At 39.6% G+C, this 15,262-nt stretch overlaps 1 protein-coding gene across 1 annotated transcript; it reads left to right on the forward strand.

Moving 5' to 3' along the window:
• The first annotated feature begins 211 nt into the window (after positions 1-211).
• LOC135467156 (AN1-type zinc finger protein 3-like) lies at positions 212-14,905 on the forward strand. Its single transcript, XM_064744921.1, has 7 exons — positions 212-260; positions 6,548-6,614; positions 7,317-7,357; positions 8,750-8,854; positions 9,555-9,912; positions 13,454-13,581; positions 13,912-14,905. The coding sequence occupies exons 1-7, from the start codon at positions 212-214 to the stop codon at positions 14,061-14,063; spliced, it is 900 nt and encodes a 299-aa protein (XP_064600991.1). The 3' UTR covers positions 14,064-14,905.
• Positions 14,906-15,262: the final 357 nt, after the last annotated feature.

The raw sequence follows: 15,262 nt of genomic DNA on the forward strand, positions 1-15,262 counted from the left end.
TTTCACTCCGCACCCAACCCTCGAGGGGTTTAAACTAAAAACGCACCAGTTAGCCGAACATGCAATTACTCTTGTCTCCATAGACAGCGGGTATTATACATACGGGTCGGCACTGGCCCAACTTAAACACCATGAATACATAATACCCTGAATAATCCCCCCTGTCTATTGACACGAGAATGTCTGTGAAGCTTAATAAGACCTATACAAAATGGCTGGCACGGTTCTTGGTTACTACAGAGAATACTTGTTCATGAATGGTAAGCAAGGAACAATTTCTTTCATGGCTTCATAGAGACTGTTTAAAGGCAACACTGCACATACATGTATTGAATTAGGTATAAAGCCTATAAATGTAATAACCATGCAATATACTGTACTTCTTTGAGTGATAAGGTATACAGACATGCAATAGCAGGTGTAACTGTTCTCAAAGTAAAGAAAAGGTCAAGCAGGGTCAAATTGGGTTGGTACGTGTGGTTGTTGTATCTGGCGATTGTAGCTATAAGGAAATAAATTCACCCAAATATATACAGATTTAAAGGGCAGACGCCGGCCTATACACGCAAGAAAGATATGTTTTTGTTTTCATCTCGGTGCATACATAAATTACGATACTCGTAATACCTTGAATGTTACCTGAGCCTTATCATAGGTTTTAATTAAACGCTGTAACATTCAGCAGGTTTGCACAGTCTCGAAGGAAACAACCGACGGGAGAGATCGAACTTACCACGCCCACCCGTGTGTCAAACCGCGTGACCTTTGACCTAGCTGGGTCGACGAGCCTCGTTTTGAGCCTCTGAGCCAGAAACACAACCAGCTGTGCAGTGTCATTCCATAGGTGAACAATCGAAGTGTATTTCCTCGACATTTTTTGTTCGAGGATAGCGATTTTTACACCGATGGAGGATTCGAATAGTAGCCAACCATCCAAATGTCCGTGCGGATTCTGGGGGTGAGTATTATGAGCAAGTATGGTCAGCTATTGACCTGAAAAACAGTGGTATGCGTCAATCGGAAAGGTCGATGTGTTGTTGTGGTAGTGGGATAGGATCAGCTTTCCTTGAACATTGAACAGACACGCTCAGTCAAATCCCGGGGAAAGTCTAGAACATACAACCTATCAGTTTGCTCCCTTCATTCCGTGCTATTTGTCCACTGTTCACCTTACGTTGAGTCGATTTGGAAATAATAATGGAGGCTCAGTCGGCGTCTTGACGCCTTCGTCCAAATCTAAATTAATGCGGGAAGTGAACACCTCACGATGTCTCGGCTGTTGTCAGCGATGATGAGGCCCAGATAAGGGTTAATCCTAGCTACGCGTAGATTACTTTGCAACCAACACCCGAAAGTGAAAAAAAAGCTAACAAATTAACTAAGGTTCATCAGTTGGACGACGGAAAACTCTGTGTAAAAATAAGTTCATTTTTTTTTTAACAAATGTTTTAAGAGGCAGTTGTTTGAATCTATGCTTAGTCAAGAACTCTTAAGTGTGACCATAGTTAAACAGTGATATAACTTTCAGACTGTAACGGAAAAAATTGGTGCTGCATGTTTAATATCTAAAATGGAAAGCTATGCCATTTATTTTAAGAACGTTGTCTGGATTTTTTGAGTAAGAATGAATGTTTTGGTTCCTGCTAATGTGCATCAGCAGGATGCCAACAGTTCAACTCTGAACTTTATTACTTCATCTCAAGCCACCACCACCTCTACGCACGTTCACTATTGCTTACACTTGAGTTTAAACGTTTACGTGGGCAAAGCATTCGCTGTGTGCCTGGTAGTAAAGTGTTTTGGGCTCCTTAGGTTTCTTGTATGAAAATAAAGTTATAAATCTCCAAACATGACTGCGACAGGTCAACCCTTTCTGCGGGGGCTCAGAAGAATTGTGATACCCAGCATAGCTGCTTGCTGGGCTTGTTTTCTAAGAACTTCAGTCTTTGAGGAGGGACATCCATCTAAATACCTAAGGAATACATTTAAAATTAGATCACAGATGTGTGTTTAACTCTTTTCTTTGAGTCAGACAAGAGATACAGATTCATCATGAATGATATGTCTGTGTGCAGTGACTATCATTAGAGAGGTGAGATGTTGTGGACAGTACCAGTATCAGGACCCACAAGTGATTTGGAGTTTGAATTGCTTCCTGACGGTTGAGCATTATCAGTAAGCAAACAACACTTCATAGACAAGTTCATAAAAAAGTTCAAAAACGGTTCTTGTTGCTGCACAGCTTGGCGTTCAGCATTGATGGCTTAGATCAAGGAAGCAGGACTCATTGGCCTAATGTCAGTATAATCAAAATGGGTGGAATGTCTTGTCTGGTGTCTGCGGCATGATATTTCAGTTACAGCAGCACTATGGCAGTATGTACTTGCCGTACCACAAGAAAACACAGTATATATATACACACATCTATTTACTCCTCGAGTGCTCATCGTCACATGACTGAAACTTCGTATGACATAAAACCGAAGCATACATGTACGTACATGCGTAGACTGGTTGCTCAGGCTAAATCTTTGGTGAGTTTTAAAAACCATATTGCCAGTGTTTAGGTACCAGTACTGTTGTAAAGTTGTTTCCACTCTAAACATGTTGAAATAGCTGGTAATACTCATGGTTAAATATAAGCATTTCCTGATGAAGCCCATTTTAGAAATCAAATATTTGACTGCATTTAATTTCATTTCAAAAGCCTAAAAACATGTATGAAAACTGTACATGTATACAGTTTTCAGCTCCCTGTCTGGTGATGTTTACTGTAAATCTTCAACCTTTTCAACCTCTAAGGCACTTTTTTTCAGTGGAATTTATTCCTACAATTATCACAAAAATGAAGCCAAAAATGTTTTGTTTGTGTTACTAAAGACGAAAGCTTCATAAAATTATGCAAATTATTTATCAACACCTCATAGTTCTCTCAGAATGTTTCATAATATTGATAACTGTGATGGCCGAAAATGTCGAAGAATTAGGGTACTTCAATTTTGAGCTGTCTTGTATATTAAAAGAAAGAGGTGTTAAACTTGTTGCTTCTTGACGTATTCTAGAAGTAATGATATTCATTTATAAATGAAACTTAGTTTGAGAATTTTTGATGTGGACGTATGTACATGCATCTATTTTGTATTCAGTGAAAATGTGAAAAAAGTGCATTTTTGAGGCCAATAAATGTCCCAAAATATTTCTTATAGGTGCTGAAACTTCTGGTTTCCCAAAGGTATCATTCTACGTTACAAACAAACTTCAGAATATCTTTCTAAGATTAGCAGAAGCCTCAGAAAATGTGATGCTTAGTCATGTGTGAAAGTTTAGGTGATTTACCAATACATGTTCCTTTCTTCTTTAGACCTGTTTCCCTTATTTGATGTAATAATTCGTCCATTTTTTTAATGAATGTCACGGATCATTGTATACTGCCAAGAGCTGGCCCACTGTGATTTCAATGTTTCATGCAACATTCCTTTCATGCAACACAAGTTTTTCATATCTGTACTGTGTTTTACTCTTTAATATAGTTTAATTGTAATCAGCAGGTTGTGCTCAGTGCTGGCACTCATAATGCTTTCTCGGACCGCGTAAGTCTACATAACACTCAGTATAGGACTGTTGATGTGCACAACTTTGAGATGGTTATGGGTTTCCTGCAGGCTTTGCCAGGTTTCCTGACATCCTGACATTGAGTATGGCATAAAACATCAATCAAATAAATAAAATAAATTTATAAATGTTGATATGCTGACTAGCATTGGTCTGTCATGTAGTTCAGAATGTGACATTAGAAAGGAAAAAAGGCCAATTTAAAATGAAGTATGGCCTGGCTTTATACTGAGTATATGGCCCTAATGTACAATGGGGTTAACTAGGGTAACATATACATGTACATGTGTGGTTATCAGAGCAGTGTGGTAAGCAGGTGTGGTTATCAGTGCAGTATATGATATGTGTTCAGCTGTTCATCGCCTATTGTTTCGTACATGTACTTCATTGGTACGGGTAGGTTGCTACTTGTAATTCTAGAGGCAAGTAGCAAACCTAACTATGCTGCTCAAGTAATGGAATTCTACCTGTATAATATATAAATGCACTGGTTGCTGTAAAGAGTATGAGCAGCTAGTCAGGGACAGAGTTGGAGGCCATTGCACATAATCTATTTATTAACCATGTATTGATGTACTTTTTGCTTCGCATATTTTTTAGTGAGTAGAGTTAATGGTCTGGACACCGATTAAAGAAGCAATACCGTCCTCGTATTTGAGGATGTGGAAAGTGCTTGTGTTATCAGATTTTACCTGCCTTTGGCCATGTGCATGGGCAACTTACATGTAAACATATTTCTGTTGTTTCGACTTGGCTGTCTATCATTAGGAAACATCGTGTTTTGAGGCAGGTAGATCGGTTTTTCCTGGATCAAGGCAGAATATGACCAGTATATGCGAAGTGTCTGAGATGATAGAATAAAGATGATGAAGGAAGTAGTTAGAAAGACATACATGTACATTATGTTATGTAGCTTAAAAGGTAAATGCAGAATTTATGCCATCCTGTGGGTGCTGACTGTCTTAGGAGCTATGGACTTAAAGTTTGTTCTTTAGTCAACACTTTAGAATATGTTGAATATAGAAAATTGACTATGTTGAAAATTTCTTCTGATACATGAAATGGGCATGGTGTTGACAATCCGAAACAAAAACATATCACCTTCAAAATAAACGCAGTGATATTCCAGGTCTTGAAATAATGATAGCAACCATTGTAAGTGTTCATTCTAGTATTGCACTCCCAGACTCTGTACATCAAATCTGTTGGACATGCATACATTCAAAACATTAAAGACCGGATTTAGTCTGTTGTTCAGGAGATTGAAAATTGGGACAGTTTGAGTGATCAAGAAAGATGTAGTTGCAACATGTACAAATATGTTTATTATGTAAGAATCAAACGTGATTTTATTAACCAGAATCAGGAAAAAAAATGTTACCTTATTTGTTTATAACACATTCATGTACAGCAAAATCACGTGAGGAAAAGCTTTTTGATGCTGGCCTGATTCCAGTTGGGCATTAGTGTATTCTTTGTGTTTTCCAGATTGCATTTTATGTCTGTTAGATGATGTGTATGCATACATACACATTGTAGATGTATGAGGGCCATGTTGAAGGTACTCATTTGCATCACAATCTCAGTTTCTGTTCTGGCACACCCATGTTAAGTGCCTGTTAGGTTCACCCATGGCCTTAAATCTGAGGTAACCCAAGGCTGTTAAATCTGATCCCATGATAAAAATGCAGGGTTTTTTTATACTTGATTTCAGTATTGTTAATTACAGGTTGTAAATTTACAACACTGGTCTCTGTGATAACATGCTACCAATGAATGTGGTAAATGTATATCCATGTATACATCATGGTAAGGGATTGGCTAGCTCATAAGGCATTTGATATGTGGTTGGAAGTCTTTACATTGCAGCCACAAGCAGCCATTTTAGTCAGAGTTTTGGAGGTGTGGCGTGTTGGTCATATTTGCCTTTGGAGGAATAATTTGTCTGCCCTTCAGCAAAGTACTGAACATGTAAGATAATAAGCAGGTGCAAAACATGTAATAACATTCCTACTTAAAACTATCTGCCAGATTCTCATTTAGTGTGTATTAAGGCTTGAAGATTTCAAGATTCCCGAGCGGCCATGCCTTGGTGGCAGTAAGTGGTTGATAGCGCTGATTCAGCAAATTAAGTGGTCTTACATGAAGTTAGAGAGAGATCATTCTCTTTCCACCAACATGACATAAACACTGTACTCACTGCCTCACTCATTATTGAGTTATCTTCCCCACATGTAGTCAGGGGTCTCTTTGGCAGAGGTGGTTAGTGTGCCAGCGAGGCACAATGGCACAGGAACCTCTCACTAATGTTATCGCCGCGAGTTCAAGACCAGCTAATGCTGACTTCCTCTAGGCCGTGCATGGGGGAAAAAACCCAAGCAGACATACATATATATAGTGACATAAGTATGTCTATCTGGCCCACTTTATGCATGTAAATGTAGTTACATACGTGTGACTTGTGGGTCCATTACTGAATTATCAGCCCTCGCTTTACAATATGCAAAGTTCCTTATTGTTCCTGATTGTGAGATTTCCCTCCCTAAAGCAACATGTAGTTATGAATATGCAATGATAGTGAATGATAGTGGCAATGATAGTGAATTTCACCACTCTGACTCTCGGCATGATTGGGGGCTCCATTTTGCAGGTTTTTGATATGTTATTATGTTTGAATTTTGTGAATTTATCATGTACATTTACACTATAAATGTAGAGTTAATAAGAAGTTGATGAAGCGTCAGTGTTTTGTCAGTGGTTCAGGGGTGTAGAGGGCATTGTGCATCATCTATACAGCACTTACAGTAGTACATCACAAGAGGCTTCAGTCTGATCCTCACTCTGTAGACTGGGTGCTGTAGGTTTTCAGGAGGCACCAGGGCAAAGTTCTCATGTGGTCTAAAAATTCCTGTGCTTATAATGTTTATATGTACAGGCTTGAGACTCCTTTATTTCCAGCCAACCATGTCCAATAAAGAGCTGTTGGAGGAGGTGGAATGTGGGTAAACTGGGCTGAGCAGTGACATGGGCGCTAGTCTGCTGTGTGACTGACTGACAGCAGTGAAGTGTGCACACACATGGACAAGTGCTGAGTAGGCCACCTCCGGCAACTGGCGGCTTGATTTACAGGTCTGACTGATAGAGCCCGATTTACATCACAAACACTGAGCAGGGAAATCAAGCAGACAAAGAAAGCCTCCAGAGATGTGTACATGTAGGTGTATGCCCACACCTCACCTCATCGTGTCTTCAGCACATGAATAAACAAATAATAAGTATTTATTATTCACTGTAAAAAGCACATATGGGTACATGTACATATATGTTGTGCTGGTACCCTGGTGCGGTGAAAGGGTTTGATTATTTTGTGGGCTGTACATGCACATGTTGGTCTAGCCACGGCTTCAGTATGTAGTCTACATGGTTTTAACACTGACAACATGAAATCACTGTATGAAATTTTGAAAAGGGCAGTAGACACCCGACCATGCACAAAAAATGTCACACAAGGAAAGACATCAAAAGGGTTGGCAGTGTTGTACTGTACCTATAGACCTGTTGAAGTATGATGTTTTCAGTGTGGGTTTCAGTTCACCTGTACGCACACATATACATGTACATTCAAAATAATCAAATTTGGATCAAGTGTTGATGCTTATCAAAGTTTATATTTGTTATACCCTGCGTGTATTACTATGTTACAGGTCAGCCAGTACTCAAGGACTGTGCTCTCGATGTTATAAAGGTAGGTGTTGAATGGTCATTGGAAAGTTACATAATTGTATCTATGTGTAATCTTAGGATATTAAGTGACATTAAATCTTCTGTTCATGAACATTTAAATCATAATACTTAATCTATATGCATTTATTATGATGATATGGCACATTTTGTATGCATGCAGACTGTTAAAGTAAAGGTTCTTTAATAAGTCCAAATATAATAATGAGTAGACTACATGTAGCTGCTCATGTGTAATTGCCCCCAAATTTTCCTCCCGTTTATATTTAAGTTGCACATTTTGCACGATTCTGACACATGTAATTCTATTGGCTTTAAGTACATGTAAGGACCTCTGAGGTTTGTTTGGGGAGGTAGGGCCATAGTCTACTTGAAAACATGTCAAAACCAACAGTAATATTTATTTGTCTCTAAAACTGCAATTTTCTGGAGCAAAATCTTAGATCATTAATATTACCTGTAGAGGTGGTATAGTTGTTACCACATACAAGTCTATATGCAACAGTACATAGTGTTAGTGCTTGTACATGTAATAAAGGCGCATACAGTGTTTAATAATTTTCTCAACTTAGATTTGAAAGTTAAAATTTTAAGATTTGAAATTTTACGACAGCCGTTTCTGACAATATTGGGACCATTGAAGTCACATCAGGTTTTTGCCACTTACTGTAACATACAAACTTCTAAATTCCACCTTTAAAAGTGCACATAGATTTATGAATACATTCACCAAATGGACCTTGAAAAAAGCTATTTCAGGCAAAAAATATGGATATGACATCACTGATAACCTCTGGTTCAAATGCTGACAACCGTAGAATCTGATGTTTTTAAAACTATTGTACTCAGAAAAAAACTAAAAAATAGATTGAACTATTTCATCTGAAATATACTTCATTATAGTGTTTTCTTTGCCTTTAAGGCTCGAGCTGGTTGCAACCTTTAAGAAAATAGAAATGTTTTTGAAACCCAGTTTTAAGACATTATGTACACGTAGAAAGAGCTTGAAAAGAAACGTGAACTTAGCTCAGTAGTACATGTATCTCTCAAATACATAATATAATCATTTCCTGTTCAAGGGGCAAATAACACTTAGGATAGCTTATTGTTCTGGTTTATCCATCTGTCTTTTCAAATTTTTGTTCCTGCTTGATATCTTTTCAAACTATGTCATTTTACTGTTTCATGCATTCTATGCATTTTATGCAAATTTTGTGTTTGCACAGTAAATGTATATTAATACACACTTTCAGACTTCAGAAATTGAACTTTGATTTGGTTTGTGAATCCTTTGTTATGAAACCTAGCTAGGGATAGCTTTTTCTCCTGATTGTCTTTCTGTCGTATGGAGATTTTCATAGTACTTTGTATACAATCTGACCTTTTGTCGTTTCAGAACACGTTCAGAAATCCAAGGAAGCCATGCAGACCTCCCCATCAGGAAAACCTGGGTTGTCTTCTAAAGATAAGCCAGACAGCTCTCTTAGAGTTACCCCTAAAGGTACCGTACATTTACTTGAAGACAACACTGTCAAATCTGACAACAAAGCAGTCAACCTTGCTCGGTGTACTTGCAACCTCTAATTATTTGATGTAGACAAATGCTGTAGGGTTGTGATCTTGACACAGGTTTTGTTAATAGCGCTTCTGTCAAATGCTGTGGTTTTCTGGAGGAATCATTTTGTCAACTCAGCCTGCTGATTTGATACTTCTGCACGACTTTCCATCCACAGCAACACGTCGCCCCAGTGCTGCTTCCATTGAAAAGGTTTTTTTGAATAGAGCTTTGCCTAATATATTTGTGCTCATAAGGCCATACCAATTTAAGTTGTTTAGTGGGCAACTTCTGAGGAGAGTGTAAAGATAAAAACAAAACTTAGAATTACCTAGTTTGTTGGAAATGTGGACTGTCACAGCCTGTAGAAGGAATATTTACATGATCAGAGAGTTTTCAAAAACAGGAAAATCATAAAAATCAAAAACAAAATAAAAACTAAGGTGGAGTTTCACTTTCACTTTGATTTCATCGTCGACTAGCTCGTAAAACATCAGATAAAATTATGGTCACACGGTGATATGTCACACATATTCATAACAAATTTCAGACAATAACAGGTATTCATGGTGATTTGTAAGTAATGTTAATGTGAGTATGTTCAATTAGTTGAGGACTTAAGATTGCTTTTGTTTTGTTGGTACAGTGCCCTCAACAGCATCTACCTCAAAGGGGGATAACTGTCATAAAAGCTCCTCTCCTGTATGCGACTCAAGTTTTGATGGAGCTGCCTGTAGTGCCAGCAGATTACACAGTGTGCTCTCTCCTGTTTTATCACAGAACTCCAATAAACTAAGTAATAATTCAAAAACAGATATAAACAAAGACAGTGCTAATTCCGAGAGAGTGAATGTGGACTTGGGTTTGTCAGCCAGTGAGGTTACCTCGGACACGGCAAGTACTTCATCTGTAGTAAGTTGCCTCCCTGTAAATACACAGAACACTCCCTCAAGTTCAACAGATACGCCTTCATCCATGGACACAGAGCAGCGTGGAACCAAGCGGTAAGTTCATCACCAAACCTACCTTATAATCCTCATGAAGTGCTAATAAACGGAAAGAAAGATACACATATCAGTAAAGAATTTTAATGAGACCTGATCATACAGGGGTAGAAAAGTTTGGCGACATGTTATAAAAAAAAAAAATTAGTATGGTTTCTAAAGCCTACTTTACAATCGGCCTACTTGACAAAATATTGAAAAAACATGCGACAGTATTTTCAGATAAGGTATTCAATGCTCCTTAGATGTACATGTAAATTGTACTTCATTCTTACATTTTCTTTTCCTTTAAGGTAGTATTTTGTGACTATGTCATCATTTCTGGCTATTGATACCAGCAATGACTTCTGTGCTCGGATAGCCATAAAATCCATATAATTTATATGGAGTTTATGAATGAGGTTATTCTTGTCCTTTGTACTTTGTACAAATAATTTAGATTGTGTATAAGTTTACTTGCATCCAGCTGAAAATTATGTTCCGCAAATGGGACATGTACCAAATCTACATCAAAAAACATCAGACAAGTAAATGTACATAAATTTTTGATAAACAAGTGAATGTATATTCTTTGTGCTGATGTGATGGTATAGGTATAAATGTAATCCAGTCCAATGTTCATATTGGTACATTACATGTTGTTGGTGTTCAGGCGTCAAGTTACACATAGGTATATGTATGTGGACTACATGAACTGTTCTCTTATGCATGAACTGGATAACAAGTACGTTTACCGTAAATGACCTCAAATTTCGCCCACAAAAGTGCATTTTTGTGGCAAATAAATGTCACAAAATATTATATTTGATATATATTATATCTGAATTTGACGATTTTCCATTAGAATATCATCCCATGCTCCAAGAAAATCTCAAAACACCATTTTAAAATTAATAGAAATCTCAGAATCAGGAAAAATCCTCAGGTTAGTCCTGGATGAAATTTATGGTCATTTAGGATAGATGTTTACATTTATTTGATGTACAGCTTTAAACGTTTCATAAAATAAGCTGTTAAGACTAATGAGATGATTCCAGACCGTACAGTTGCTAAATTGATACCAACTTAACATGATGAATACTATACAAAATCCATAGTTGGCAACGGGAAATAAATTGACAACTTCTTTTATGATCAATTTGTTAAAAATTAGCGTTATTCAGTAGCTGAAAAGTGTAAGTGTGTAGTACAAAACCTGCACTCGGGCATGCCTGCTGTTGCAATCCTTTAGCTTGTGGAAGCGGGGTGGAGAAAGGGAGTTGGGGGCGGTACGGTGAGGCGACTGGACGGGGCTAATGCAGGTAAGTTTACTTGGGATGTATGCGTTGGGTAGGAGGCGGATTGGGTCCCTTCCTTCTGTTGGCATGGTCACTTTTATTTTTCAACAGAACATGCAAATAAGGCTAACAGATCACACACATAAATTGAAGGAGTGTTGTAGTCAATACAGTAGAGGTGGAGGGTTACAGGGCTGATTGGAAGAGTGTTGTAGGCAGTACTATAGGAGCGGGGAGTTGCACGGCTGGCTGGAGAAGGGTTGTAGACAGTACGGTGGAAGTGGAGAGTTACAGGACTGGTTGGAAGAGTGTTGTAGGCAGTGCTGTAGAAGAAGGAAGTCACATGGCTGGCTGGAGAAGTGTTGTAGACAGTACAGTAGAAGTGGGGAGTTACAGGACTGGTTGGAAGAGTGTTATAGGCAGTGCTGTAGGGACGGGGAGTAACAGGGCTGGTTGGAGAAGTGTTGTAGGCAGTACAGTAGAGGCAGGGAGTTACAGGGCTGGTTGGAGGAGTGTTGTAGGCAGTACTGTAGGGGAGGGGTGTTACATGGCTGGCTGGAGAAGGGTTGTAGACAGTACAGTAGAAGTGGGGAGTTACAGGACTGGTTGGAAGAGTGTTATAGGCAGTACTGTAGGGACGGGGAGTAACAGGGCGGGTTGGAGAAGTGTTGTAGGCAGTACAGTAGAGGCGGGGAGTTACAGGGCTGGTTGGAGGAGTGTTATAGGCAGTACTGTAGGAGAGGGGAGTTACAGGGCTGGTTGGAGGAGTGTTATAGTCAGTACTGTAGGGAAGGGGAATTACAGGCCTGGCTGGAGAAAGGCTGTTGACAGTACAGTAGAGGTGGGGAGTTACAGGGCTGGTTGGAAGAGTGCTGTGGGCAGTACTGTAGGAGCGGGGAGTAGCACGGCTGGCTGGAGAAGGGTTGTTGACAGTACAGTAGAGGTGGGGAGTTACAGGACTGGTTGGAAGAGTGTTATATTCAGTACTGTAGGGACGAGGAGTTACAGGGCTGGCTGGAGAAGTGTTATAGGCAGTATTGTAGGGAAGGGGAGTAACAGGGCTGGCTGGAGAAGTGTTGCAGGCAGTATAGTACAGGTGGGGAGTTACAGGGCTGGTTGGAGGAGTGTTATAGGCAGTTCTGTAGGGGAGGGGAGTTACAGGGCTGGCTGGAGAAGGGTTGTTGGCAGTACAGTAGAGGTGGGGAGTAACAGGGCTGGTTGGAGGAGTGTTATAGGCAGTACTGTAGGGGAGGGGAGTTACAGGGCTGGCTGGAGAAGTGTTATAGGCAGTACTGTAGGAGCAGGGAGTTACAGGGCTGGTTGGAGGAGTGTTATAGGCAGTACTGTAGGGGAGGGGAGTTACAGGGCTGGCTGGAGAAGTGTTGTTGGCAGTACAGTAGAGGTGGGGAGTTACAGGGCTGGTTGGAGGAGTGTTATAGGCAGTACTGTAGAGGCGGGGAGTTACAGGGCTGGCTGGAGAAGTGTTATAGGCAGTACTGTAGGAGCGGGGAGTTACATGGCTGGTTGGAGGAGTGTTATAGGCTGTACTGTAGGGGAGGGGAGTTACAGGGCTGGCTAGAGAAGTGCTGACAGCAGTACTGTAGGGGCGGGGAGTTACAGGGCTGGCTGGAGAAGTGCTGATGGCAGTATTGTAGGGGCGGGGAGTTACAGGGCTGGCTGGAGGAGTATTGGAGGTGAGTGGGGGATTGTTTTCAGTTGGATTAGCAGAAAGGAACCATTAGTGCAGCAAAGATGGCTGTCAGACTAAATATAAAGGGAACTTTGGAACATTGTGCTTGATTGTTGGGAATTTTTCACCAGCTAATTCACGCTGATAATCGAACTTTAGCACAGACGGGATATTGGTGAAAAATGAGATGGAGTAAAAAGTGAACCACTTTTCATAACATAATTTCAAGTGATTTTTCAAATTGGAATGTTAGCTGGAGAAAATCTCATGCATTCTGCTTTGGTATTTAGTATATCATGAATGATGACCTTGTGACTAGTAAATTAGCCATTTTTGTTATGACATATCAACTTTAAGGTTTGTTTACATATGGTACCTGTAGAATATTGCTAATTGGCCTTTCAATCTGGTATCCCTCGGTGAGTTGGAATTGGTGCAGTGCGACCATGACAGCTTATAAATGACGTGTATTTTGTGTCCTCGGTTTTTTTCAGTGATGCATCAGTGCAAAGATAATAAAATATGAGGTTGAAATAAGCATGTGTAAGTTAATAGCTACATGTAATTGTTACAGGCCAATGGCTGACATCCAAGAGGCACCAGACATGCCAGAGAAATCACCTCAGAAAAGTCGTAAACGGTGTAACGAGTGTAACTGTAAACTTGAGCTGGCTCAGAGAACCATTGGCCAGTGCAGATGTGGTAAGTTTCACTGCTACTGACCAGCCAGGGGAAACACACGTATGTGAAAATGATACTTTGCAGTTTATGGATTCAATTTTTTCAGCTATTGAGTGATTTTGTTCGTGGATGACAATAGATTACTTTGGTGTGCTTTTGCTTCCAGTATTTGTAAACATTTTAACAACAATTGTGCATACTGTTTAGACCTGATATTGTCTGGCATGATTCTTTTCTGTAAACAGAAACAAACAAAAAATGACAGATTGCATTTTTTGGAACTGGTAATAATTGTGGGAATAGTTCAGATGTAGTTGTTTGTATGTTAAGACTGTGCTCGCCTATTTTCAGGCTGTATATTTTGTCCCCTTCACCGGCTTCCTGAGCTGCATAATTGTGACTTTGACCATAAAGAGGACGGGCGACGGGAAGCGCGGGAGAAAATGCTGAAACCCACGCGTCACATGGGCAGGTCTTGTAAGAGGATTGATTCAGACTCTTAACATACAGCTGGGTGCACTGTGTTGTATACAACAGTCTGAAGACTGAGTGAGGGAAATGACTACTGAACACCTGAAGGTGTCAGCACCTTGTATCAGGAGGTGGGCAACATTTCAGTGAGCCACACGGATACGCTGTGTCTACATACATACATTAATGGGTGTATGATATCACCCATTTACATGTAAGAGAACACAGGATTGTGTTTAACTGACCTTGTGTAGTTATACATGTACATGTAGAGAGAGCTGTGAGTGTAATACTACAGGAGCTGTACCTTCACAAGTGTGCCATGGCCTACAGACCAAGCACGCTACGCAGCGTTACACAATGCTACAACCTTGCTCACCACACTACATGTGGCTACAGACAAGCCCAGATTTACAATACTTTTGCCCCCATTCCATGAGCGGGTCAGGCATAATCAGATATTCTCTGTGAATTTTAAGAAAATAGTTTGTGTTTGAACTTCCATATTTTTTGTTCTCTGTGTACATGCTTGTGTGTATTGTTCATACCGTGGTCCAGCTGCATCTGTATAGTTGAGCACTATCACCTCTTGGATTCTCACTTTCTCTAATAGCACCACCATCTTAACAGTGTCAGGAATGTGTGTTTGTCCTAGCAATAATATCATTTATTTTTTATTTTGACACAACTGATGAAGGTCCAGAGTGGTTGTTCATTCTTACTTGACACCATTATGAGGGCTGCATGTCCTTTGAATGCTTTTATTGATGACTTGCAAAGTAAGGTTAGTCTTTGTATCAAGCCCTTGGGCAAATTGTAATGGTTGTTAACATATAAACAGTGTAAATTTATTCAGATATACTTGCCTTTATTTATCCAATATTAACATCCAGTATACCTGGTGTGAAGTTTATCAGATGTTTTTTTTTTTGGGGGGGGGGGGGGTGCGGGGGTCAGGAAATTCGTAACATGTGAGATCTAAATGAGAAAATAAATCAGCTGTTTGCACTAATAAGATCAAATTCTGGTGTTTTCACACAGGCAATGCTGATTACAAAAACATAGTTGAGAGAATTTGGAATCACAAAGTTTGTGAAAAATGTACCAAGTTTTGTACAGACACAAAATTAAATTTGACTTCTAATTTTAACTGCTGGAAGAATGTGCGTTTTTTTTTTGTTTTTTTTGTTTTTTTTTTGGACCAGAAAGCACATGCATGTATGTTAATAGA

Source organism: Liolophura sinensis, chromosome 6 (genome assembly GCF_032854445.1).
Source record: "Liolophura sinensis isolate JHLJ2023 chromosome 6, CUHK_Ljap_v2, whole genome shotgun sequence".
Taxonomy (NCBI): Eukaryota; Metazoa; Mollusca; class Polyplacophora; order Chitonida; family Chitonidae; genus Liolophura; species Liolophura sinensis.

What these genes read in the sequence shown, in the direction of transcription:
- LOC135467156 (XM_064744921.1), top strand. Translation starts at nt 212, where the DNA reads ATGGCTGGCACGGTTCTTGGTTACTACAGAGAATACTTGTTCATGAAT. An exon ending in TTGGAGGAGGTGGAATGTGG is followed by an intron (nt 6,615 to 7,316) that starts GTAAACTGGGCT and finishes ACTATGTTACAG; the next exon opens with GTCAGCCAGTACTCAAGGAC. An exon ending in CATTGGCCAGTGCAGATGTG is followed by an intron (nt 13,582 to 13,911) that starts GTAAGTTTCACT and finishes GCCTATTTTCAG; the next exon opens with GCTGTATATTTTGTCCCCTT.